Source organism: Lethenteron reissneri, chromosome 63 (genome assembly GCF_015708825.2).
Source record: "Lethenteron reissneri isolate LAM-NWPU_2019-01 chromosome 63, ASM1570882v1, whole genome shotgun sequence".
NCBI lineage: Eukaryota > Metazoa > Chordata > Hyperoartia > Petromyzontiformes > Petromyzontidae > Lethenteron > Lethenteron reissneri.
In genome coordinates this window covers 2425216-2450819 of record NC_083841.1, presented here as the reverse complement: position 1 = coordinate 2450819, position 25604 = coordinate 2425216, and the positions used below count along the sequence as shown (strand labels likewise).

Here is a 25604-nt window from a genome sequence, read left to right as displayed (position 1 = left end):
GGTATCCAATGACCTGCAGTTGCAGCCAGAGGTCGGCAGGGTGTGCCAGCGAGTACAAAGGTGAATGAGAGGGAACCAGACCAGAGGTCGAAAACGGGTTTTGATTCCGTACCCGTACCCGGCCGCACCAGGGTCGCAAATGGGTACCTGTACCCGGCAGGGTACGGGTACGGATAGGGAACGGGTACCCGTACCCGGCCGGGTACCCGTTCCGTACCCGTACCCTACCCGAAATGAGTGACAGACGGCTACTCACCAGTGACTCACGGTCTACCCGTACCCGGCCGGATACGGGTAGCCGGGTATCGGGTAGGGTACGGGTATCGGGTTCCCGGTTGCGACCTCTGAGCCAGACCCAAGAGAGGCGGGTTTCCCTCCCCTACCCCAGGTGAGGGCTGGGAGGGGGCCTTCCAGGATCTTCTGGAAGAAAGGGGGCGGTACCAGGGGCGGAGGGTCCTCTGGAGGTGTATAAAAAGGGGTGACCTGCGTACAACTCGGGGTAGTTGCTACGAAGACTGAGGACCGCTCGACTAGGACACTGGAACCTCGAGCCCGACGTCCTTCTCAGGGCCGTGTCGAGCTGGGACCAGTGGTCGAGACACCTTGGCTGGGGCGGGTCAGATAGCCTCCCCTAGGGCACTGCGAGCCGGAGGGCTGAGGGTTAAGTGGGCAGAGTAGAAGTCACTGACAAGCCCGGATGTTGTACCTCCCTAGGGAGGGATTGTTCAGGGAGTTATTGTTGATAACAGACAACCCGTGTTGCCTCTACGACGACGTCTCCATAAGAACTCACTACACACGCGCACTCGCACACTCACGTATACACACGCGCACTCACGTATACACTCACGTATACACACGCGCACACGTATACACACGCACACTCGCGTATACACACGCGCACACACGTATACACACGCGCACACGTATACACACGTATACACGGTGTCACCGTGTTGGTGTCACCGTGACTGCCGAATAAAGCATTTTCCACCGCCAGTCTCCGCCTGATTAACACCCTGGGTGGAATAACCGTAATGAGAGTACCATCATCACCACCATCATCACCATCACCGCCGTCACCATCACTGCAATTATCACCATTATCACCACCATCATCACCACCATCATCACCATCACCACCGTCACCACCGTCACCACCATCACCACTGTCACCATCACGGCCACCACCATCACCACCACCACGTCACTCGCAATAGCGGCGGAGCGGTGGTGCAGCAGTTAGCGCTACGCTGCGCTACGAACCCAGTGACCCGAGTTCGATTCCCGCTCACGGCCTACACCAGTGACGATTATCTGAACCGGTTCCGGGCCTCCCCTAGGTCGACTCAACCTCAGATGAGTACCCGGTGCGGTGTATAAACATTGCCACTAGGGAGACAAAGGCGGCCGGGCGTGGTTTCTGCCACCCACCCCCTCGTGTGCAATAACCACAACACAAGCAGTCAGAATGCAAACAAAAAGAAACAACTCTGATGATGATAATGATATATGCACTGTCCTTGAAGTTGTTTAGTCCACACCCGAGACAGCTTTTCTTAGAGCCCAGTCTCCATTGGTGTTGGACCAGATGACGCCAAAAGGCGCACAACTCAAAGATGATTGGTCCACACCCGAGACAGCTTTTCTGAGAGCCTAGTCTCACCCTGGTGTTGGACCAGATGACGCCAAAAGGCGCACAACTCAAAGGCAATGCACCATCAGAGTATGAGAGCTCGGGGTAAGAATTTACACCATTGGAACCTCATTTGCCAGTAGCAAATAATGATAATTGTTTTGTTTTTTACACTTTTATCTGGCAACAAAACTGACACCTTTTTTACAAGGAGTCATGTTTGCATTGACCACAATACCTGCGGTCGTAATGCAAACAAATAACACAACGCTGATAATGTTTGCACTGTCCTTGAAGTTGATCAGTTCACACCCGAGACAGCTTTTCTTAGAGCCTAGTTTCCATTGGTGTTGGACCAGATGACGCTAAAAGGCGCACAACTCAAAGAGATTCACTTCCGTTGATCGCTTGCCCGTCGCGGAACGGCCCCCGGCACACGCAAGCGGATCTCGCAAAACTACTACGGAGGGTCCCGTCAAGTCCCACCTCTCGTCTGCGGGAGGAGGTGCTGCGTTTTTATCATTTCCCTACGCTCCACTTACTCCGGAAAAAGCCTGTTCATCTTACGACCGCTTAAACGGAACTTCTTTTAATTTTTTTTATTTCTCACATTCGAACATTTTTGGAGAGTTAAGTGGATGGGAAAAATTGTCATTAATAATAATCCATAATAGAGTGTTTTTTTTATTAGATCGCTTAAGTATATAAATGTGTCGTTAAAACCCTCCACAACCCGACACAGCCAACTAGTAAGGGTTGATAATTGTTTTTTTACCCTTTTATCTGGCAACAAAACTGACACTTTTTTTACAAGGAGTCATGTTTGCATTGACCACAATACCTGGTCTATGCAAACATGACTCCTTGTAAAAAAAGGTGTCAGTTTTGTTGCCAGATAGTAAGGGTTGTCACATAAACAGAACGTGCCAATTCGTCACTAGTACAGCACTAACCGGTGTGTTGGAGAGCCAAGCCACGACATTTACAATCTGAGTACGACGCTTCGCCAGTAATTACAATCAGCTTCATCAGGCGACAGCCAGATTAGTGGAGAAGTCCACCTGTTTGTTCCTTACACAGAGGCGTAGATGTGGTCACCACGCTTCTGCGCTCTTGCGCAAAGTTGGGGGAGGGGGGGGGGAGGATCAACGAGCCAACGTACATTATGCATGTGCAATGAGTGGGCGAGTGAGTGAATGAATGAGTGAATGAGTGAGTGGATGAATGAGTGGGTGAATGAGTAAGTGAGTGAATGAATGAGTGGGTGAATGAGTGGCTGTGTGAGTGGATCAATGAGTGGGTGAATGAGTGGATGAGTGAGTGAGTGGATGAGTGAGTGGGTGAGTGAGTGAATGAGTGGGTGAGTGAGTGAATGAGTGAGTGGATGAGTGAGTGAATGAGTGGGTGAGTGAGTGAATGAGTGGGTGAATGAGTGGCTGTGTGAGTGGATCAATGAGTGGGTGAATGAGTGGGTGAGTAGATGAGTGAGTGAGTGGATGAGTGAATGAGTGAATGAGTGAATTAATGAATGAGTGGGTGAATGAGTGGCTGTGTGGGTGGATCAATGAGTGGGTGACTGAGTGGGTGAGTGAGTGAATGAGTGAGTGAATGAATGAGTGAATGAAGGGGCTTGTCACTCTTCTTCCCTGGGCCGGGCCACCAGACCGGATGGAGGCCCCCGGGGGCCTCACAAACGACGCTCGTGGAAACTACGGCGGCAGTGGCGGCGGCGGCGGTGGGACAGGCCACGGTGGAGCGGCAGGCTCACAAAGTGCCACAATTCATTCACCTCCCCCCGGGCCGGCGAGAATTCACACGACAACAAAGTGCATCCAATAAATAAGCGCCTCCGGTCTCGTATTTACACTCGCACACCCGCCGGAGTCGGGGGGGGGGGTCTTCCCCCCACGTGTCTCTTCTTGGGGGGCCCCACGTGTCTCTGGATAACCCCCACGTGTCCCCTCAAGGTCCCACGTGTCCCCTCAAGGCCCCACGTGTCTCTCAAGGCCCCACGTGTCTCCTCAAGGTCCCACGTGTCTCTCCTCAAGGTCCCACGTGTCTCCTCAAGACCCCACGTGTCTCTCCTCAAGGTCCCACGTGTCTCTCAAGGCCCCACGTGTCTCCTCAAGGCCCCACGTGTCTCCTCAAGGTCCCACGTGTCTCTCCTCAAGGTCCCACGTGTCTCCTCAAGGCCCCACGTGTCTCCTCAAGGTCCCACGTGTCTCCTCAAGGTCCCACGTGTCTCCTCAAGGTCCCACGTGTCTCTCCTCAAGGTCCCACGTGTCTGCTCAAGGTCCCACGTGTCTCCTCAAGGTCCCACGTGTCTTCTCAAGGCCCCACGTGTCTCCTCAAGGCCCCACGTGTCTCCTCAAGGTCCCACGTGTCTCTCAAGGTCCCACGTGTCTCCTCAAGGCCCCACGTGTCTCTCAAGGTCCCACGTGTCTCTCAAGGCCCCACGTGTCTCTCATCAAGGCCCCACGTGTCTCTCAAGGCCCCACGTGTCTCTCAAGGTCCCACGTGTCTCTCAAGGCTCCACGTGTCTCCTCAAGGCCCCACGTGTCTCTCATCAAGGCCCCACGTGTCTCTCAAGGCCCCACGTGTCTCTCAAGTTCCCACGTGTCTTCTGAAGGCCCCACGTGTCTCTCAAGGCCCCACGTGTTTCAAGGTCCCACGTGTCTCCTCAAGGTCCCACGTGTCTCTCCTCAAGGTCCCACGTGTCTCCTCAAGGTCCCACGTGTCTCTCCTCAAGGTCCCACGTGTCTTCTGAAGGCCCCACGTGTCCCCTCAAGGTCCCACGTGTCTCCTGAAGGTCCCACGTGTCTTCTGAAGGCCCCACGTGTCTTCTGAAGGTCCCACGTGTCTCCTCGGGGCTCCACGTGTATCTCCTTGCCCCTCCCCCCCCAGTCGTCACCTCAGGGTCCCCCGTGGACACCAGCTGGTGTCGGGGTACAGCAGGCAGTGCAGGCTCAGGAACCTGGTGGAGGGAAGGGGGGGAGGGCAGGCAGGGTGAGAGGGGGGGGGGGTCATCGCAGGTTCGAGAGAGGATCTGGAGACTGACCTTACGACAGCTGCGAGGGCTGTGCGAGCCGGCTGTCGAAGCGAGACGCTGTGCCTTGGCCTGCAAGCTGTGCGTGTGTGTGGAGCAGTGGCGGCTCGTCAATAGAGGGCGCAGGGGCGCCGCCCCCATCAATATTCAAGAAATATACATATGCACAATTTATATAAAAATACATAAATAAAATATTTTTTTCATACGATGTGCCGGCTGGTAGTAAGAAAAGCATCAGCATTTAATAAAAACTGGCTTTAATCGGTCAACTATTTTCTATGTTTTTCAATGTGTTTCATGCGGGGCGCCGGACAAATGGATGTCTATGTGAGACTTTACATTTTCGGACAGCATGTGACCTGAAGCTGGTCTCTAATTGGTTTCTTAAAGATTCTCCTCGGGGCGCAAGTCGTTGCGTCCCTGGCCAATCAGAATTGGATACATGTTATTTTATCCAATCTGATTGGTTCTCGTCACTTGTCATTCAAATTTACGCTGTAGGCCACTACTGCGAGTGCGAAGGCGACACCACTTTGACACTTGCTAGGCTGATCAAATTTTTTGTGTAAACAATGGCAGCAGTTCATCCAAATTCTGTAATTTATTTACAAAAAAACCCTTTCACAAGGCTTTCGCTGGAAGAAATAAAAAAGATAAAGGATCTCGGACCGGACCAACCCGATTTACAAATCCAGCAGCAGGCCAGTGACAGAGGACGAAGCTACACACGAAGCTTCACCCGCGCTTGTTATGAGAAACGGAGGTGGCTGGCTAGATGTGATGTTAGCAATTCTCTTTTTTGTTTTCCCTGTCTTTTATTTCAAAGTGTCGGCACTGAAGTTTTGTGGACAACGACGGGGGTAAGAGACCTCAAACATCTCTCTGACAAATGCAAACGTCATGAAAGTAGCCGCAGCCATATTGATAATAGCATGAAACTAACGTTTTTATGTTCAAGTAGGAAACATGCTTTTTGGTACTTTGGTCTGAAATGTATATAAAAGAGAAACATTTATGTTCAAGTAGGAAACATGCTTTTTGGTACTTTGGTCTGAAATGTATATAAAAGAGAAACATTTATGTTCAAGTAGGAAACATGCTTTTTGGTACTTTGGTCTGAAATGTATATAAAAGAGAAACATTTATGTTCAAGTAGGAAACATGCTTTTTGGTACTTCTTTTGGTCTGAAATGTAAATAAAGATCATCAAAATTTATATTCAAGTAGTCAAAATGGTTTTTGGTACTGCTTTATATTTATTTGCCCCCCTCAATAAAATAAAAAAAATGCGCCCCCCCAAAAATAAATATCACCAGCCGCCACTGGTGTGGAGAGGAGATGGAGTGATGTGGTACAGGAGGACGTGGAGCTGAGTGGACTTGCCGATGACTGGTACCAGCGGTGTCAAGATCGGCCTCAGTGGAGGAGGCTCGTGAAGGACGCTACTGGGCAGTTGGAGCAGTCGCCCTCCAACAACAACGGAGGGTGGAGGAGTGACGCTCACAACAACGAGCGGAGCGCCGGGTGGCTAAAGCACAGCAAGTTGGCACAGTAGGGGGCACAAGTGGTGCATCAGCCAGTCATCTCGGTCATCTCGGTCAGTCGACCCGTGGCACCTGCTGGGTCTACCCCGCGACCTCCTGCCAGCGGGCGTTCGACACTTCACGTGGCCTCAAGGTGCACATGGCCTGGCACAAGTGTCGTGGTGACATCACCGCCACTTAGTGGCGAATGGCGGTTGTTGTTGTTGTGATGCTGTGTGTGTGACGCTGTGTGTGTAGTGCTGTGTGACACTGTGTGTGACGCTGTGTGTGATTCTGCACGTGTGATGCTGTGTGTGTGATGCCGTATGACGCTGTGTGTGTAGTGCTGTGTGATACTGTGTGTGACGCTGTGTGTGATTCTGCACGTGTGATGCTGTGTGTGTGATGCCGTGTGACGCTGTGTGTGTAGTGCTGTGTGACACTGTGTGTGATGCTGCACGTGTGACGCTGTGTGTGTCGTGCTGTGTGTGTGACGCTGTGTGTGTAGTGCTGTGTGACACTGTGTGTGACGCTGTGTGTGTGTGACGCTGTGTGTGATTCTGCACGTGTGATGCTGTGTGTGTGACGCTGTGTGTGTAGTGCTGTGTGACACTGTGTGTGATGCTGTGTGTGTGACACTGTGTGTGATGCTGTGTGTGTGTCGTGCTGTGTGATACTGTGTGTGATGCTGTGTGTGTGACGCTGTGTGTGTAGTGCTGTGTGACACTGTGTGTGATGCTGTGTGTGTGACACTGTGTGTGACGCTGTGTGTGTGTCGTGCTGTGTGACACGGTGTGTGATGCTGTGTGTGTGACGCTGTGTGTGTAGTGCTGTGTGACACTGTGTGTGATGCTGTGTGTGTGACACTGTGTGTGACGCGGTGTGTGTGTCGTGCTGTGTGTGACGCCGCACGTGTGATGCTGTGTGTGTCATGCTGTGTGACACGGTGTGTGACGCTGTGTGTGTGATGCTGTGTGTGTGACGCTGTGTGTGTGACGCCGCACGTGTGACGCTGTGTGTGTCGTGCTGTGTGTGACACCGCACGTGTGACGCTGTGTGTGTAGTGCTGTGTGTGTAGTGCTGTGTGTGTGACGCTGTGTGTGTGACGCTGTGTGTGTCGTGCTGTGTGTGACACCGCACGTGTGATGCTGTGTGTGTGACGCCGCACGTGTGACGTGCTGAGTATGCGGTGTGAGTCTCACCGGGAGGGGTCCGCGTGAAGGGGGAAGGGACCCGGCAAGGAGATGACGTTCCTCTTCCTGTCCAGCACTCCGTAGCTCAGCGTCGCCTGTGTGGGCGTCACGCCGCAGTGAGCGGTGAGTGAGTGGTGAGTGGTGAGTGAGTGGTGAGTGAGTGAGTGGTGAGTGAGTGAATGAGTGAGTGGTGAGTGAGTGGTGAGTGATTGCTGAGTGAGTGGTGAGTGAGAGGTGAGTGAGTGAGTGAGTGGTGAGTGAGTGGTGAGTGAGTGAGTGGTGAGTGGTGAGTGAGCGGTGAGCGGTGAGTGAGCAGTGAGTGAGCAGTGAGTGAGCGGTGAGTGAGCGGTGAGTGAGCGGTGAGTGAGTGAGCGGTGAGTGAGTGAGAGGTGAGTGAGTGAGTGAGTGGTGAGTGAGTGAGTGGTGAGTGAGTGAGTGGTGAGTAAGTGAGTGAGTGAATGAGTGAGTGAGTGATGAGTGAGTGAGTGAATGAATGAGTGAGTGGTGAGCGCACCTGCTGGGTGAGGCGCCCTGCAGGTAGCAGGGGCAGGGTCTCTAGGTGCGAGTGGAAGAGGGGTGATGCCGTGAGGCTGCCTCCCAGCAGCGCCTCCACGATGTACCCCACGGTGACGTCGTCGGGCAGCCGGATCCGCTCGCTCGTGCGGACGAACTCCCCGTCGCTGCAGAGGCAACGAGGCGCAATCAGAATCGTCGAGACGTTCGCTCTGTCCACACCTGACCCCTCACATCTGACCCCTCACACCTGACCCCTCACATCTGACCCTTCACATCTGACCGCACACATCTGACCCTACCTGACCCCTCACATCTGACCCCTCACATCGGACCCCTCACAACCTGACCCCTCACACTTTACACCATCTGACCCCTCACACCTGACCCCTCACACCTGACCACTCACGTCTGACCGCACACACCTGACCCCTTACATCTGACCCCTCACACCTGACCCCATCTGACCCCTCACACCTGACCCCTCACATCTGACCGCACCTGACCCCTATCCGCAAACAGCTGACCATGCTCACGTGACCCCCCCCATACCTGACCCCCCTGACCCTTGACCCCCGGGCTCACCTGGCCCAGGGCCGCATGCGCAGCACCAGTGGGCGGCTGAGGCAGAATCCAGCGCCGCCCGTGGCGAACCAGAAGGTGACGGGCCTCTGTGGGGTCACGGGTGAGGGGTCACGGGTGAGAGGTCATGGGGGGGTTATGGGAGTTATGGTGGAAGGTCAGGGGTCAGTGAGGGGCGGTGCTGGGGTGGGGGGGCAGGGGGAGGGGGGCGGCAGCAGTACCAGGGAGGCGTTCACCCCAACCAGGCGAGGTAGTGAACGTCTCCTAGCCACCGTGATGATGATGAGAGAGAGAGACACGCAAACTCCAAATGTACAGCAGCAGGCGTCAGGGTCGGGATGGAACCCACGACCTCCTGTACACCAGGCGAGGTAGTTAACATCTCCTCGCCACCGTGATGATCAGAGAGACACGCAAACTCTAAATCTACAGCAGGCGTTGGGGTCAGGATCGAACCCACGACCTCCTGTAAACCAAGCGAGGCAATTAACATCCGACTTAACGACGCGTGGCGGCGGATGAGGTGGTGTGTGTGGTGTGGCCTTGGGGGGTGAGGCTCGCGAGGCCGCGCCGTGTGTCCGCACCGAGACGTTCCCCACGCGCTCCACGGCCCGGATGGGGTGGTCCAGGCTGGGCCGGCCCACGTACACCTCGCCCGAGCTGGGGAAGGCCCCCAGCGCGCGCGCCAGGGCACCCACGTTCACGTAGTTGTCGTCGTCCACGTGGCAGAACCAGCTGGAGGAGGGGGGGGGCAGAGGGGGGGGGGGCAGAGGGGTAAGGGGGGGGTGGGTCCGGGGGAGGGGTGGGGGAGGGGGAGGGGTGGACGAGGGGGAGGGGTGGAGGAGGGGTGGAGGGGGGGTGGAGGAGGGGGAGGGGTGGAGGAGGAGGAGGGGTGGAGGAGGGGAGGGGTGGAGGAAAGGGAGGGGGAGGGTTGGAGGGGGCGGGAGGGGTGGAGGAGGGGGAGGGGTGGAGGAGAGGGAGGGGTGGAGGAGGGGGGGTGGAGGAGGAGGGAAAGGGGAGGAGGGGGAGGGGTGGAGGGGGAGGGGTGGGGGAGGGGTGGAGGAGAGGGAGGGGGAGGAGGAGGGGGGAGGGGTGGAGGAGGGGGAGGGGTGGGGGAGGGGTGGAGGAGAGGGAGGGGGAGGAGGAGGGGGGAGGGGTGGGGGAGAGGGTGGGGTGGAGGAGGGGTGGGGTGGAGGAGGAATGGGGGGGGGGTGGGGGAGGGGTGGAGGAGGGGGCGGGGGAGGAGGAGGGGTGGGGGAGGGGGGGTGGAGGAGGGGGAGGGGTGGAGGAGGGAGGGGTGGAGGAGGGGGAGGGGTGGAGGAGGGGAGGGGTGGAGGGGGAGGGGTGGGGGAGGAGGAGGGGAGGGGTGGAGGAAAGGGAGGGAGAGGGGTGGAGAAGGGGAGGGGTGGAGGGGGAGGGGTAGAGGAGGGGGGAGGGGTGGAGGAGGAGGAGGGGGGAGGGGTGGGGGGGGTCTCACGTCTTCCCGGACACGAGATACGTGTCCAGCTCCACCGCCATCTTGCACGAGAGCGCGTGGCGACTGTGGATGGAGGAGCAGTTGGTGGCGATGAGCTGGGGACCTGCGGGACATCGTCAACATCAACATCATCGTCAACACCATCATCGTCAACAACGTCAACATCATCATCGTCAACACCATCATCGTCAACACCATCATCGTCAACATGATTGTCAACACAATCGTCAACATCATCATCGTCAACATCATCGTCAACATCATCGTCAACACAATCGTCAACATCATCGTCGTCAATACCATCGTCGTCAACACCATCATCATCAACATCGTCAACAACATCATCATCATCAACATCATCGTCGCCAACACCACCAATGCCACCATCTAACCCATTAAAACCTGCATTATGAACACCATGTTCAACTGATCATCTCTCTCAGGATATGATTACCGACAAAGACAAAGATCCCTCATGTAGCCTGTGACAGACTCTAGGGGCAAGTGCTGTTAGCGAGTAGCAACCCCTATGAAGGCTACCGGCACTGTGGCACACGAATGAGTGGGTGGGTGGCATCCCCTGCACGGCCAGCATGACCATCATCATGGACATCATCACCACCATCATCATCATGGACATCATCATCATCATGGACATTACCACCACCATCATCATCATGGGCATCACCACCACCATCATCATCATGGACATCACCACCATCATCATGGACATCACAATCATCATCATTGACATCACCACCGTCATCATCATCATTGACATCACCACCACCAGCATCATCATGGATATCACCACCATCATCATCATCATGGACATCACCACCATCATCATCATCATGGACATCATTATCATTGACATCACCACCATCATCATCATCATGGATATCATCATCATCATGGACATCACCACCACCATCATCGTCGTCATGGACATCACCACAACCATCATCATCGTCATGGACATCATTATCATAGACATCACCACCACCACCACCATCATCATGATCATCGTCACGCAAATCCCAGCGGATGATTGATCCCGTCTCTCACCTGCTGCAGCCAGGAGCTTCTCGTCCACCTCGTCCGTGAAGATGTGCGTCTGCGTGGGGACAGAACGCCGCGTGCCTCGTTATTGGTCGACTTTGCGATCGCAAACAGCCGCTCCTTGAGTGGGGCAGGGGCACAGAGGCGCCAGGCGGCCAGCCACAAGCGGCACTGTCGGAGTGTCGCGTGTTGCGTGGAGAGCGAGGTTCTTGTCGCTGTTGTCAGCGACACAGGGAGCAGAGATGGTGATGATGGTGGTGGTGGGTGGGGGGTGATGTTGGTGGGTGGTGGGTGGGGGTGATGATGGTGGGTGGTAAATGATGGTGGTGGTGGTGATGATGGTGGTGGTGATGGTGGTGGTGATGATGGTGGGTTCTAGATTTGAAGCTTTCGTGACTGCAAGGATTCATATTCTTAGGTTTTTTACAGAAAAAACCTAAGAATATGATGGTGGGTGGTTATGATGGTGGTGGTGGTGATGATGGTGGTGGTGACGATGGTGGGTGGTGACGATGGTGGTGGTGGTGATGGTGGTGGTGATGGTGGTGGTGATGATGGTGGGTGGTGGTGATGGTGGTGGTGGTGATGGTGAGTAGTTATTCCGTAGTGGAGGAGTGCGAGAGGGCGAGCCAGTGAGGTGACCTGCAGTGTGGTGAGTGAGTGGGTGGGTGAGTGGGCGGGTGAGTGAGTGGGTGAGTGAGTGGGTGGTTGAGTTGGTGGGTGGGTGGTTGATTGGGTGGTTGGGTGAGTGGGTGGTTGAGTTGGTGGGTGGGTGAGTGGGTAATTGGGTGGGTGAGTGAGTGGGTGGGTGTTTGGGAGGGTGAGTGGGTGGGTGAGTGAGTGGGTGAGTGAGTGGGTGAGTGAGTGAGTGCGTGAGTTGGTGGGTGATTGGGTGGGTGAGTGAATGAGTAGGTGGGTGGGTGAGTGAGTGGGTGGGTGAGTGAGTGGGTGAGTGTGTTGTTGTAGGTTGCTGAGTGTGCCGTGCTGGACTTCATAGGTGCTCGCTAACAGCACTTGCCCCAACAGTCTGCCGCAGGCTACTCGGGGGAACTTTGCCTGTGGGGTGAGTGAGTTGGAGGGGTGCGGCCGAGGAAGTGGAGGAAGCAGCCGCGGCCTCGCAGATAAAGAAACAAAACAGAAAAGATCGGCGGTGGCGGCGGTGGTGGCGGCGGCGGCGGTGACCGCGGGACAATAGCGAAGGTCACCGCCACGAGGTCCGCGGAAGTGCCACTCCAGGAGCTGCACCCAACAAGGGCCCACAGGGGAGTGCTGGGGAGGCCCGCAGAGACCCATAGAGATACGTAGAGATACATAGAGACCCGTAGAGACACGTAGAGACCCGTAGAGACACATAGAGATACATAGAGATAAATAGAGATACATAGAGACACATAGAGACCTGTAGAGATACATAGAGACACATAGAGATACATAGAGACACAGAGTCCTATAGAGAAAGGTTCTTCACGTTCTGCAGATGTAGATGCCACTGGTTCTTTATGTTCTGTAGATGTAGATGCCACTGGTTCTTTATGTTCTGTAGATGTAGATGCCGCTGGTTTCTTCATGTTCTGTAGACGTAGATGCCACTGGTTCTTCACGTTCTATAGATGTAGATGTCACTGGTTCTTCACGTTCTGTAGATGTAGATTCCACTGGTTCTTTATGTTCTGTAGATGTAGATGCCAATGGTGCTTTATGTTCTGTAGATGTAGATGCCACTGGTTCTTTACGTTCTGTAGATGTAGATGCCACTGGTTCTTCACGTTCTGTAGATGCCACTGGTTCTTCACGTTCTAGAGATGTAGATGCCACTGGTTCTTCACGTACTGCAGATGTTGATGCCACTGGTTCTTCACGTTCTGCAGATGCCACTGGTTCTTCATGTTCTATAGATGTAGATGCCACTGGTTCTTCATGTTCTGCAGATGCCACTGGTCTTCACGTTCTTAGATGTAGATGCCACTGGTTCTTCACGTTCTGTAGATGTAGATGCCACTGGTTCTTCACGTTCTGCAGATGAGTGCCACTGGTTCTTCACGTTCTGCAGATGTAGATGCCACTGGTTCTTCACGTTTTGCAGATGTAGATGCCGCTGGTTCTTTACGTTTAGCAGATGTAGATGCCACTGGTTCTTTACGTTCTGTAGATGTAGATGCCACTGGTTCTTCACGTTCTGTAGATGCCACTGGTTCTTCACGTTCTATAGATGTAGATGCCACTGGTTCTTCACGTTCTGCAGATGCCACTGGTTCTTCACGTTCTGTAGATGTAGATGCCACTGGTTCTTCACGTTCTGTAGATGTAGATGCCACTGGTTCTTCACGTTCTGTAGATGTATATGACACTGGTTCTTCACGTTCTGTAGATGTATATGACACTGGTTCTTCACGTTCTGCAGATGTAGATGCCGCTGGTTCTTTACGTTCTGCAGATGTAGATGCCACTGGTTCTTCACGTTCTGTAGATGTAGATGCCACTGGTTCTTCACGTTCTGTAGATGTAGATGCCACTGGTTCTTCACGTTCTGTAGATGTAGATGCCACTGGTTCTTCACGTTCTGCAGATGTAGATGCCACTGGTTCTTCATGTTCTATAGATGTAGATGCCACTGGTTCTTCACGTTCTGCATATGTAGATGCCACTGGTTCTTCACGTTCTGTAGATGTAGATGCCACTGGTTCTTCACGTTCTGCAGATGTAGATGCCACTGGTTCTTCACGTTCTGTAGATGTAGATGCCACTGGTTCTTCACGTTCTGTAGATGTAGATGCCACTGGTTCTTCACGTTCTGTAGATGGAGATGCCACTGGTTCTTCACGTTCTGTAGATGTAGATGCCACTGGTTCTTCACGTTCTGTAGATGTAGATGCCACTGGTTCTTCATGTTCTATAGATGTAGATGCCAATGGTTCTTCACGTTCTGTAGATGGAGATGCCGCTGGTTCTTTACGTTCTGCAGATGTAGATGCCACTGGTTCTTCACGTTCTGTAGATGGAGATGCCACTGGTTCTTCACGTTCTGCAGATGTAGATGTCACTGGTTCTTCACGTTCTGCAGATGTAGATGCCACTGGTTCTTCACGTTCTGTAGATGTAGATGCCGCTGGTTCTTCACGTTCTGCAGATGTAGATGCCACTGGTTCTTCATGTTCTATAGATGTAGATGCCACTGGTTCTTCACGTTCTGTAGATGTAGATGCCACTGGTTCTTCACGTTCTGTAGATGTAGATGCCACTGGTTCTTCACGTTCTGCAGATGTAGATGCCACTGGTTCTTCACGTTCTGCAGATGTAGATGCCACTGGTTCTTCACATTCTGTAGATGTAGATGCCACTGGTTCTTCACGTTCTGCAGATGTAGATGCCACTGGTTCTTCACATTCTGTAGATGTAGATGCCACTGGTTCTTCACGTTCTGCAGATGTAGATGCCACTGGTTCTTCACATTCTGTAGATGGAGATGCCGCTGGTTCTTCACGTTCTGCAGATGTAGATGCCACTGGTTCTTCACGTTCTGTTGAACTTACAACTCTCCATCCCAACAGCAACAGGAATTATGGCGACGCGTTTGTTCGTAATTCTCCGAATGTGCGTAAGTCGAGGGGGTCTCTGCAGTTCGTGGAAGCGTGGAGACCTACGCGTGTACTTGGTCTACTCTTCCACCACCCCCTCTAGAGCTGTACTTGGTCTATTCTTCCACCACCCCCTCTAGAGCTGTACTTGGTCTACTCTTCCACCACCTTCTCTAGAGCTGTACTTGGTCTACTCTTCCACCACCTTCTCTAGAGCTGTACTTGGTCTATTCTTCCACCACCCCCTCTAGAGCTGTACTTGGTCTACTCTTCCACCACCTTCTCTAGAGCTGTACTTGGTCTATTCTTCCACCACCTTCTCTAGAGCTGTACTTGGTCTACTCTTCCACCACCTTCTCTAGAGCTGTACTTGGTCTACTCTTCCACCACCTTCTCTAGAGCTGTACTTGGTCTACTCTTCCACCACCTTCTCTAGAGCTGTACTTGGTCTACTCTTCCACCACCTTCTCTAGAGCTGTACTTGGTCTACTCTTCCACCACCCCTCTAGAGCTGTACTTGGTCTACTCTTCCACCACCCCTCTAGAGCTGTACTTGGTCTACTCTTCCACCACCTTCTCTAGAGCTGTACTTGGTCTATTCTTCCACCACCCCTCTAGAGCTGTACTTGGCCTACTCTTCCACCACCCCCTCTAGAGCTGTACTTGGCCTACTCTTCCACGCCAGACGTCGTGAAGGACGTGCGAGTGTAATGGAGGGGGCTCTCACAGGGGTTCTCTGTGAGGGGTTTCCTATAGGGGTCTGAGGGGATCTGAGGGGAACTTTTAAGGGTATTGTGGGGTCCACTGAGGGGGTCATGTGACGGGGTCTTGTTAATGGGTTTCTGTGAGTAAGGGGTCTATGTAGGGATCGTTGAGGGGGTTATTTGAGGGGATACTGAGGGGGTCTACGAGGGGGTTCTGTGGTTGTGTTTCGTGAGGGGGTCCTCTGAGGGGGTCCTGAGGGGGTCTACGAGGGGGTTCTGTGGTTGTGTTTCGTGAGGGGGTCCTCTGAGGGGGTCCTCTGAGGGGGTCTACGAGGGGGTTCTGTGGTTGTGTTTCGTGAGGGGGTCCTCTGAGCGGGTACTGAGGGGGTTGTCTGAGAGAGGGGGTCTGTGGTTGTGTTTCGCGAGGGGGTCTACGAGGGGGTCTACGAGGGGGTTCTGTGGTTGTGTTTCGCGAGGGGGTTCTCTGAGGGGGTTCTCTGAGGGGGTTCTCTGAGGGGGGTTCTCTGAGGGGGTTCTCTGAGGGGGGTTCTCTGAGGGGGTACTGAGGGGGTTCTCTGAGGGGGTTCTCTGAGAGGGTTCTCTGAGAGGGGGTCTCTGAGGGGGTTCTCTGAGGGGGTTCTCTGAGGGGGTTCTCTGAGGGGGTTCTCTGAGAGGGGTTCTCTGAGAGGGGTTCTCTGAGGGGGTTCTCTGAGGGGGTACTGAGGGGGTTCTCTGAGAGGGGTTCTCTGAGGGGGTACTGAGGGGGTTCTCTGAGGGGGTACTGAAGGGGTTCTCTGAGGGGGTTCTCTGAGGGGGTTCTCTGAGGGGGTACTGAGGGGTTCTCTGAGGGGGTACTGAGGGGGTTCTCTGAGGGGGTCTCTGAGAGGGGGTTCTCTGAGGGGGTCTCTGAGAGGGTTCTCTGAGGGGGTTCTCTGAGAGGGTTCTCTGAGGGGGGTTCTCTGAGGGGGTACTGAGGGGGTTCTCTGAGAGGGTTCTCTGAGGGGGTACTGAGGGGGTTCTCTGAGGGGGTCTCTGAGGGGGGTTCTCTGAGGGGGTTCTCTGAGGGGGTACTGAGGGGGTCTCTGAGGGGGGTTCCCGGCCTCAGGAATCCGTCGCTAATGGCTGTCAGATGCGGCTGCCTGGCACGCGCGATAATTAAAAACAGAAACCCCCAAGTCTCCATAGACACCCCAAGTCTCTCTCTCTCTTGCCATAGAGACCCCAAGTCTCTCTCTCTTGCCATAGAGACCCCAAGTCTCTCTCTCTTGCCATAGACACCCCAAGTCTCTCTCTCTCTTGCCATAGACACCCCAAGTCTCTCTCTCTCTTGCCATAGAGACCCCAAGTCTACATAGACACCCCGAGTCTCCACAGACACCCCGAATCTCTCTCTCTTGCCATAGAGACCCCAAAGTCTCTCTCTCTCTCTCTCGCCATAGACACCCCAACTCTCCATAGACACCCCAAGTCTCTCTCTCTTGCCATAGACACCCCAACTCTCCATAGACACCCCACATCTCTCTCTTGCCATAGAGACCCCAAGTCTCTCTCTCTTGCCATAGACACCCCAAGTCTCTCTCTCTTGCCATAGACACCCAAACTCTCCATAGACACCCCAACTCCCTCTCTCTCTCTCCATGGAGACCCCCTCTCTCTGCATAGAGCCGTGGTGAGTGAGCCGTGGTGAGTGCTGCCATGGTGAGTATTACCGTGGTGAGTGTTGCCATGGTGAGTGTTGCCATGGTGAGTGTTGCCATGGTGAGTGTTGCCATGGTGAGTGTTGCCATGGTGAGTATTACCGTGGTGAGTGTTGCCATGGTGAGTATTGTCGTGGTGAGTGTTGCCATGGTGAGTGAGCCCGGGATGAGTGATGCCGTGGTGAGTGTTGCCGTGGTGAGTGATGCCGTGGTGAGTATTTCCGTGGTGAGTGCTGCCATGGTGATCGTCGCCACGGTGAGCGTTGCCAAGGTGAGTGTTGCCATGGTGATCGTCGCCACGGTGATCGTTGCCATGGTGAGCGATTGCCTCACCTGCGCGCGCGCTCGCGAAACCCAGGTGCGCAGCAGCAGCGCCAGCCTCTCCTCGTGAAAGCGACGCGTCGTCTTCACCGCCAAGAAGATCTCGCGGGGGTCCAGAGGGGGTCCCCGCGGGGGGTCGACCCCCAAAGAGGGGTCCGGCACCACGGGGTTCGCCGCTCGCCTCTCGCGCTGCGCCGCGCGCAAGACCCCCGACAGAGTGCTGCCCGAACCCCGCCGCGACCCCCTCGCCGCCACCCCGCCGTGGATCCGGGCCCCCGTTCCTCGCCGGTCGTCGACGGGGTCCGCGGCCCCCTGAGCGCCGAGGGGACCCGGCGAGAGGTCGCGCTCGAGGCCCGGCAGCCGCAGCAGGAGCAGCGTCAGCAGCAGCGGCAGCAGCAGCGCGCAGCCAAAACGCGTGCGACGCACACCACGAGACATCACCATCATCGCCATCATCATCAGCATCAGCAGCAGCATCAGCAGCAGAAGTAGCAGCAGCAGCATCAGCAGCAGCAGCGGCAGCCAAAACGCGTGCGACGCACACCACGAGACATCACCATCATCGTCATCATCATCAGCAGCATCATCATCAGCAGTAGCATCAGCAGCAGAAGTAGCAGCAGCGCATTCTTGTACGGGAGCTGTGCGCGCGCCTGGACGCGCGGCCCCGCCAGAGGAACGTGGACAAGGAGGGGCACGCGCCCGGCACGCGAGCGGGAGTCATGCAGACTCGGGGACGTCTCGGCGAGACTGCTGCTACTCACCCCTACTCACCCCTACTCACCCCTCCCTCCACTCCATCAATTCCTCCTCCTCCACCTCCATCGCGTCCCTTCTCTCACTGCCTCACCCCCCCACCACCACCACCACCACCACCTCTCTCCATCCTCCATCCCTTCCCTCCCTCCCCCCTCTTCCTCCCCTCCCTTCCCCCGCGTCAAGCGCGCATCCGGACCGGCGAGGCGCGGGAGTGGGGGGTGGAGGAAGGGCGGGGGTCGGGGGGGTGGAGGGTGATGGATGGAGAGGGTGGAGGGTGCAGGGTGCAGGATGGAGAAGGTGGAGGGTGCAGGGTGATGGATGGAGAAGGTGGAGGGTGCAGGGTGCAGGGTGGAGGGTGGAGGATGGAGAAGGTGGAGGGTGCAGGGTGGAGGGTGGAAGATGCAGGGTCCAGGGTGATGGATGGAGAGGGTGGAGGGTGCAGGGCGGAGGTTGGAGGGTGGATGACTAACACTACCCAGAAACTAACACTGCCCATAGACTAACACTGCCCATAGACTCAACACTACCCAGAAACTAACACTGCCCATAGACTAACACTGCCCATAGACTCAACACTGCCCATAGACTAACACTACCCATAGACTAACACTACCCAGAAACTAACACTGCCCATAGACTAACACTGCCCATAGACTCAACACTACCCATAGACTAACACTGCCCATAGACTAACACTGCCCATAGACTAACACTACCCATAGACTAACACTACCCATAGACTAACACTACCCATAGACTCAACACTACCCATAGACTAACACTACCCATAGACTAACACTGCCCATAGACTAACACTGCCCATAGACTAACACTACCCATAGACTAACACTGCCCACAGACTAACACTACCCATAGACTAACACTACCCATAGACTCAACACTGCCCATAGACTCAACACTACCCATAGACTAACACTACCCATAGACTCAACACTGCCCATAGACTAACACTACCCATAGACTAACACTGCCCATAGACTAACACTATCCATAGACTAACACTACCCATAGACTAACACTGCCCATAGACTAACACTGCCCATAGACTAACACTGCCCATAGACTAACACTGCCCATAGACTAACACTACCCATAGACTAACACTGCCCATAGACTAACACTGCCCATAGACTAACACTACCCATAGACTAACACTACCCATAGACTAACACTACCCATAGACTAACACTACCCATAGACTAACACTACCCATAGACTACCACTACCCATAGACTAACACTACCCATAGACTAACACTACCCATAGACTAACACTACCCATAGACTCAACACTACCCATAGACTAACACTACCCATAGACTAACACTGCCCATAGACTAGCACTGCCCATAGACTAACACTACCCATAGACTAACACTACCCATAGACTACACTGCCCATAGACTCAACACTGCCCATAGACTAACACTACCCATAGACTAACACTGCCCATAGACTAACACTACCCATAAACTAACACTACCCATAGACTAACACTGCCCATAGACTAACACTACCTATAGACTAACACTACCCATAGACTAACACTACCCATAGACCAGGGGTGGGGAACCTTTTATCTGCCAAGAGGCATTTGGATATGTATAACATCATTCGCGGGCCGTACAAAATTATCAACTTAAAAATTAGGCCGTTATTTTTGGTCAAACATTGAATTAACTCACCCCTAATGTGATGGCTGGAACTGTGGCGTGTGATGTCAGCTGGTATTGATGATGATGTTGCTGCTACTCGCAACTGCTTTTCCAGGTTTTGCTCCCAGATTTATTGAATTTCGAGTCCCGTCTGCAGTTGCCTTGGCAGGGCCACACCAAATGATTTCTCGGGCCTTACAGTGAGGGGAAAAGTATTTGATCCCATGCTGATTTTGTACGTTTGCCCACTGACAAAGAAATGATCAGTCTATAATTTTAACGGTATGTTTATTTGAACAGTGAGAGACAGAATAACAACAACAAAAATCCAGAAAAACGCATGTCAAAAATGTTATAAATTGATTTGCATTTTAATGAGGGAAATAAATATTTGACCCCCTCTCAATCACAAAGATTTCAGTGGGCAAACGTACAAAATCAGCAGGGGATCAAATACTTTTTCCCCTCACTGTATACGTTCCCCACCCCTGCCATAGACTCAACACCGCACCTCCGATTAGCATGGTTGTCTACGTACGGCGCGAAAGAAGTTCAACATGCATGATGATTCAGAGTGACAGCGCACTGCGTATGTTAGTTGAACTTTTTTCGCACCCTACGTAGGCCGTGGCTCAGAGAGGGAGTTCTCAATCAGTGCGCGCGTGCGTTGCCTGCTGGCGACAGACCAGCAAAGGCTCCAATAAGCTGTGTAGCGCTTTTACAGAAGCGACTTGGCGATCGAAAACGATAGCTCAACGAAGTGGGATTATCACGTGGACATTTATAACAGCCGGAGCATCCGGAGAAAAATCAACGCGACCACGGGGAAAGAGAGACGCAAACTCCAACTATACAGCAGGCGTCAGGGTCGGGATGGAACCCACGACCTCCTGTGTACCAGGCGAGGTGGTTAACATCTCACCACGGAGAGAGAAATACACGCAAACTCCAAATATACAGCAGCAGGCGTCTGGGTCGGGATTGAACCCACGACCTCCTGTATACCAGGCGAGGTAGTTAACATCTCCTAGCCACCGTGATGATGATGATGAGAGAGAGACACACGCAAACTCCAAATATACAGCAGGCGTCAGGCTCGGGAGCGAACCCACGGACCTCCTGCATGCCAGGCGAGAGAATGAACATCTCGCCACCGCGACCATCCACCACATCTCGTGGAACACACACACAGGAGAGAGTGGAGAGAGACGTACGCTTGGGATTGCATTGAGAGACGGAACGAGGCGCACGTGGGTGAGAGAACGTGCACACAGGATCATGATACAGTCATTGTAATCGCATCAACTTGAACAAAACGCGATGCACGCAGCACAGTCTACAGAATCAGAAGTGTGCGGGAGATCCTTGATTATCGCGGGGGGTTCTTGGAAAGTGCCGCGAAAGCCAAGACCGCGATATTCAATAATTCAGCCCGGCCTGAATAATGGCGTTGAAACTGACCTCTTTTCAATGAGAACACGTGCGAATTTGTATATTTACGTTCACATAAAGTCAGAAAAAACAACATGAATCAAAATTTCCATGTATTTATACTAAAATACTACAAAAATTATGCACGACGGACGGACGGACACAATAATCCCCTGTGGGCTGGTGTAACCAGGAGGTTCCTACCAGTATAAAAGTCCCCCATTGATATATAACGCACAGAGCAAGGCGTCAGGCGTCAGGCGAGTTGACCTGTTGGTTTGCGTCTGCAGTGGAACGTACATTTTTTTGGCCGCACGCTGAACCTTTACTCGATTTCCATTTAAAGCTTTCGTGACTGCAGGGATTCATCTTCTTGGTTCTTTCGGTAAAGTCACGTAGAAGGGAAGTAATAAAATAATACAAATAAAACATAATAAAATTATTTTAAAGCTTTCGTGACTGCAGGGATTCATCTTCTTGGTTCTTTCGGTAAAGTCACGTAGAAGGGAAGTAATAAAATAATACAAATAAAACATAATACAATTATTTTAAAGCTTTCGTGACTGCAGGGATTCATCTTCTTGGTTCTTTCGGTAAAGTCACGTAGAAGGGAAGTAATAAAATAATACAAATAAAACATAATAAAATTATTTTAAAGCTTTCGTGACTGCAGGGATTCATCTTCTTGGTTCTTTCGGTAAAGTCACGTAGAAGGGAAGTAATAAAATAATACAAATAAAACATAATAAAATTATTTTAAAGCTTTCGTGACTGCAGGGATTCATCTTCTTGGTTCTTTCGGTAAAGTCACGTAGAAGGGAAGTAATAAAATAATACAAATAAAACATAATAAAATTATTTTAAAGCTTTCGTGACTGCAGGGATTCATCTTCTTGGTTCTTTCGGTAAAGTCACGTAGAAGGGAAGTAATAAAATAATACAAATAAAACATAATAAAATTATTTTAAAGCTTTCGTGACTGCAGGGATTCATCTTCTTGGTTCTTTCGGTAAAGTCACGTAGAAGGGAAGTAATAAAATAATACAAATAAAACATAATACAATTATTTTAAAGCTTTCGTGACTGCAGGGATTCATCTTCTTGGTTCTTTCGGTAAAGTCACGTAGAAGGGAAGTAATAAAATAATAAAAATAAAACATAATACAATAATATATTATATATTCACGAGGTAGAAACACAAGCAAATGAATAATACAAATAAAACATAATAAAATAAAATTTTATTATGTTTTATTTTTATTATTTTATTATTTCCCTTCTACGCGACTTTACCGAAAGAACCAAGAAGACTTTTCTCGATTGTCCCATTTTGATTTCCCCGAATGAACTTGTGAGTGGAAGTTGACTGCTTGAAGCGTTTCCTCATTTGCATGCGGAATTGAGTTTACATATATTTTTTTCATCGTTTTTGTGTAGTGTAAAATGTACAGTAGTAGTGTATAGTGTATACTAGTGTAGTGTATAGTAGTGTAAAATGTACAGTAGTAGTGTATAGTGTATACTAGTGTAGTGTATAGTGTATATCAACCCCTTATCACTTGCCTCCTCTACCTTATTACAGACCAATCCAGACCTAGATTTGAAGCTTTCGTGACTGCAAGGATTCATATTCTTAGATTTTTTCGGTAAAGTCATGTAGGTGGAAAATAAAAATTAATAAAAGTAAAATAAAATAAAAATCACGACGTTTCGAAGGCAACACAAGCTTTTATTTTAATTTTATCTTACTTGATACAGCAAGCGTGCTGTGACGGTTCCACCTGAAGACGGAAGCTTGTGTTGCCTCCGAAACGTCGTGATTTTTATTTTATTTTACTTTTATTAATTAAAAATTTTTTTTTACCTACGTGACTTTACCGAAAAAACCTAAGAATATCAATCCAGACCTGATTGGTCACTCCGTGCCCCTGATAAATATCAGCGTTCCTCCTACCAAGTCCCATCACGACGTAGAAACACAAACAAAGAGACAAACACATTAATTGTTTTTATTTTTGCCCGTATTGAAACGGCTGTCCACCGTATGGACCTGAGACCCCAATACGGGTGGACCGTATGGGTGACACGGCACGCGTTCGCCCAAATCCGCGTGTGATGCAGAGGTCGCAACTGGGTACCCGATACCCGTACCCTACCCGATACCCGGCTACCCGTACCCGGCCAGGTACGGGTAGCCGTTTGCGACCCTGGTGCGGCCGGGTACGGGCACGGGTAGGCCGTGAGTCACCGGTGAGTCACCGTTTGTCACTCATTTCGGGTAGGGAACGGGTAGGGAATGGGTACCCGTACCCGGCCGGGTACCCGTACCCGGCCGGGTACGGGTACCCATTTACGACCCTGGTGCGGCCGGGTACGGGTAAGGAATCAAAACCCGTTTGCGACCTCTGGTGTGATGGCCACCTACAGAGGAAGACGAGAGGCACCGCAGGAGTGCACAGTTCTTCAGGAACTGTCGATGGGTTTATTTTGCACAATACCCACTCGATGAGGCAGACACACTCACACGCAACACACACCACACACGCACACACACGCAACACACACACCACACGCAACACACGTACACACAACACACACAACACACACCACACACAACACACGCAACACCACAACACACGCAACACACAACACACACACCACACACAAAACACACACTCACAACACCCACAACACACACAACACACGCAAGGTGCTCGCCACGAGTGCACCACAATCACCACCACCATCATCACCACGACCATCACCACCATCATCATCACCATCACCACAACCATCACCACCACCATCACCACGACCATCACTACCACCATCACCACGACCATCACCATCACCACCACCATCACCACAACCATCACCACCACGACCATCACTACCACCATCACCACGACCATCACCATCACCACGACCATCACCATCACCACCACCACGACCATCACCACCACCATCACCACGACCAACACCACCACCATCACCACCATCACCACGACCACCATCACCACCATCACCATCACCACCATCACCACCACCACCATCACCACCATCATCACCACGACCATCACCACCACCATCACCACGACCATCACCATCACCACCACCATCACCACCACCATCACCACCACCATCACCACGCCGTCGGGCAAAGGCGGCGGTCACCGCAGCGCTTGCAGACGCGACTCCGTGGCCGTCTGGAACGCTCTTCCCTTGCGGTGTTGGAGCTGTGCAACTTTTACATCATCATCATCATCTACATTGATAAACTAACTTGTCTAGAACTGATTCTTGTTGTTGTTGTTGTGTTTAGTGTTGTTGTTGTTGTGTTTAGTGATGTTGATCTTCCCCCGCCACCTCCGATTAGCGCGGTTGGCTACGTACGGCGCGAAAGAAGTTAAACGTACACAGGGGCCGTCCATAAATGACGTCACGCACCTAGGAGGGGGGGGGTCAGACATTTGTGACGATGTGTGACGAGGGGGGGGCGGTTTAAGAAATATGACGTCACATAAAAATGCGCAACTTTAAATAAATATAGACGACACGTTCTACTTAATTAAATAGACTTTTTAATGAATGTGTTTTCCTACAACATCAGAGTGCAGCGCCACATTAAATACGCACTACAATGACAATAGTTTAAAGCGATTTGAAGCATGTTTTATTTGGGGGGGGGGGGGGGGGCAGAGCTTTGTGACGTCATATTTGAGGGGGGGGGTCTGACTTTTTGTGACGCCGCGTGACAAAGGGGGGGGGGGTCAAAAATCGTCCAAAATCGCGTGACGTCATTTATGGGCGGCCCCATAGGCGCGCGCTGCAATGTGTGCTGTTTGTCGCGTTCAGAATCATCATTTGTTGCTGTTCGGACTGCGCGAGGAAACCCGACGAGCTGTGAAGCTCTTCTCTCACAGACGCCCCACTCGGGGCACGTGGCCAGCAGGTGTCCACGAACTGGAGCATCGTGAGCGAGGGGGGGACCATGGGGGCGGAGATGGAGCGGCCAAGTCGCGTTCCACTCCAGCCCCCCGCCGCCCCTCCCCTCCATCCTCCCCCACCCCTCCCCCCACCCCCTCCATCCTCCCCTTGCCCCTCCCCCCACCCCCTCCATCCTCCCCCCACCCGCCCCTCCCCCCACCTCGCCCCTCCCCCCGCCACGTCCCATCTCCCGCCCCCATCCCTCCATATTCCCCCCACCCCTCCCCCACCCCGCCCTCCGCCCCTCCCCCCACCCCGCCCCTCCCCCACCCCGCCCCTCCCCCACCCCGCCCCTCCCCCCGCCCCGCCCCTCCCCCCACCCCTCCCCCCGCCCCTCCCCCCACCCGCCCCTCCACCCCGCCCCTCACACCGCCACGTCCCCTCTCCCGCCCCGCCCCTCCCCCCACCCCGCCCCGCCCC

At 52.9% G+C, this 25604-nt stretch overlaps 1 protein-coding gene across 2 annotated transcripts; it reads right to left on the bottom strand.

Annotated features, from left to right (window-relative positions):
* Window positions 1–1446: 1446 nt before the first annotated feature.
* Window positions 1447–18292, bottom strand: LOC133358695 (beta-1,3-N-acetylglucosaminyltransferase manic fringe-like). Of its 2 annotated transcripts, none has more exons than XM_061577124.1 (8): window positions 17114–18292; window positions 11042–11090; window positions 9974–10076; window positions 9081–9231; window positions 8500–8585; window positions 7916–8081; window positions 7411–7496; window positions 1447–4610 (listed from the first exon to the last, which is right to left on the bottom strand). In XM_061577124.1, exons 1-8 carry the CDS (start codon window positions 17834–17836, stop codon window positions 4544–4546), a joined length of 1431 nt encoding a protein of 476 aa, XP_061433108.1. In that variant the 5' UTR covers window positions 17837–18292; the 3' UTR covers window positions 1447–4543. The 2 variants fall into 2 exon arrangements, with proteins under 2 accessions (XP_061433108.1, XP_061433110.1); XM_061577126.1 differs by having other exon boundaries at window positions 17345–18286.
* Window positions 18293–25604: the final 7312 nt, after the last annotated feature.

Bases quoted from the DNA above. Each gene is read 5' to 3' on its own strand.
- LOC133358695 (XM_061577124.1), bottom strand. From the start codon at position 17,836: ATGCTGCTGCTGCTACTTCTGCTGCTGATGCTGCTGCTGATGCTGATG. The intron at 11,091-17,113 runs GTAATACTCACC...GTCCCCACGCAG, and splicing joins CCATGGCAACACTCACCACG to ACGCACATCTTCACGGACGA. The intron at 8,586-9,080 runs GTGCGGACACAC...GTGACCCCACAG, and splicing joins AGCGCGTGGGGAACGTCTCG to AGGCCCGTCACCTTCTGGTT.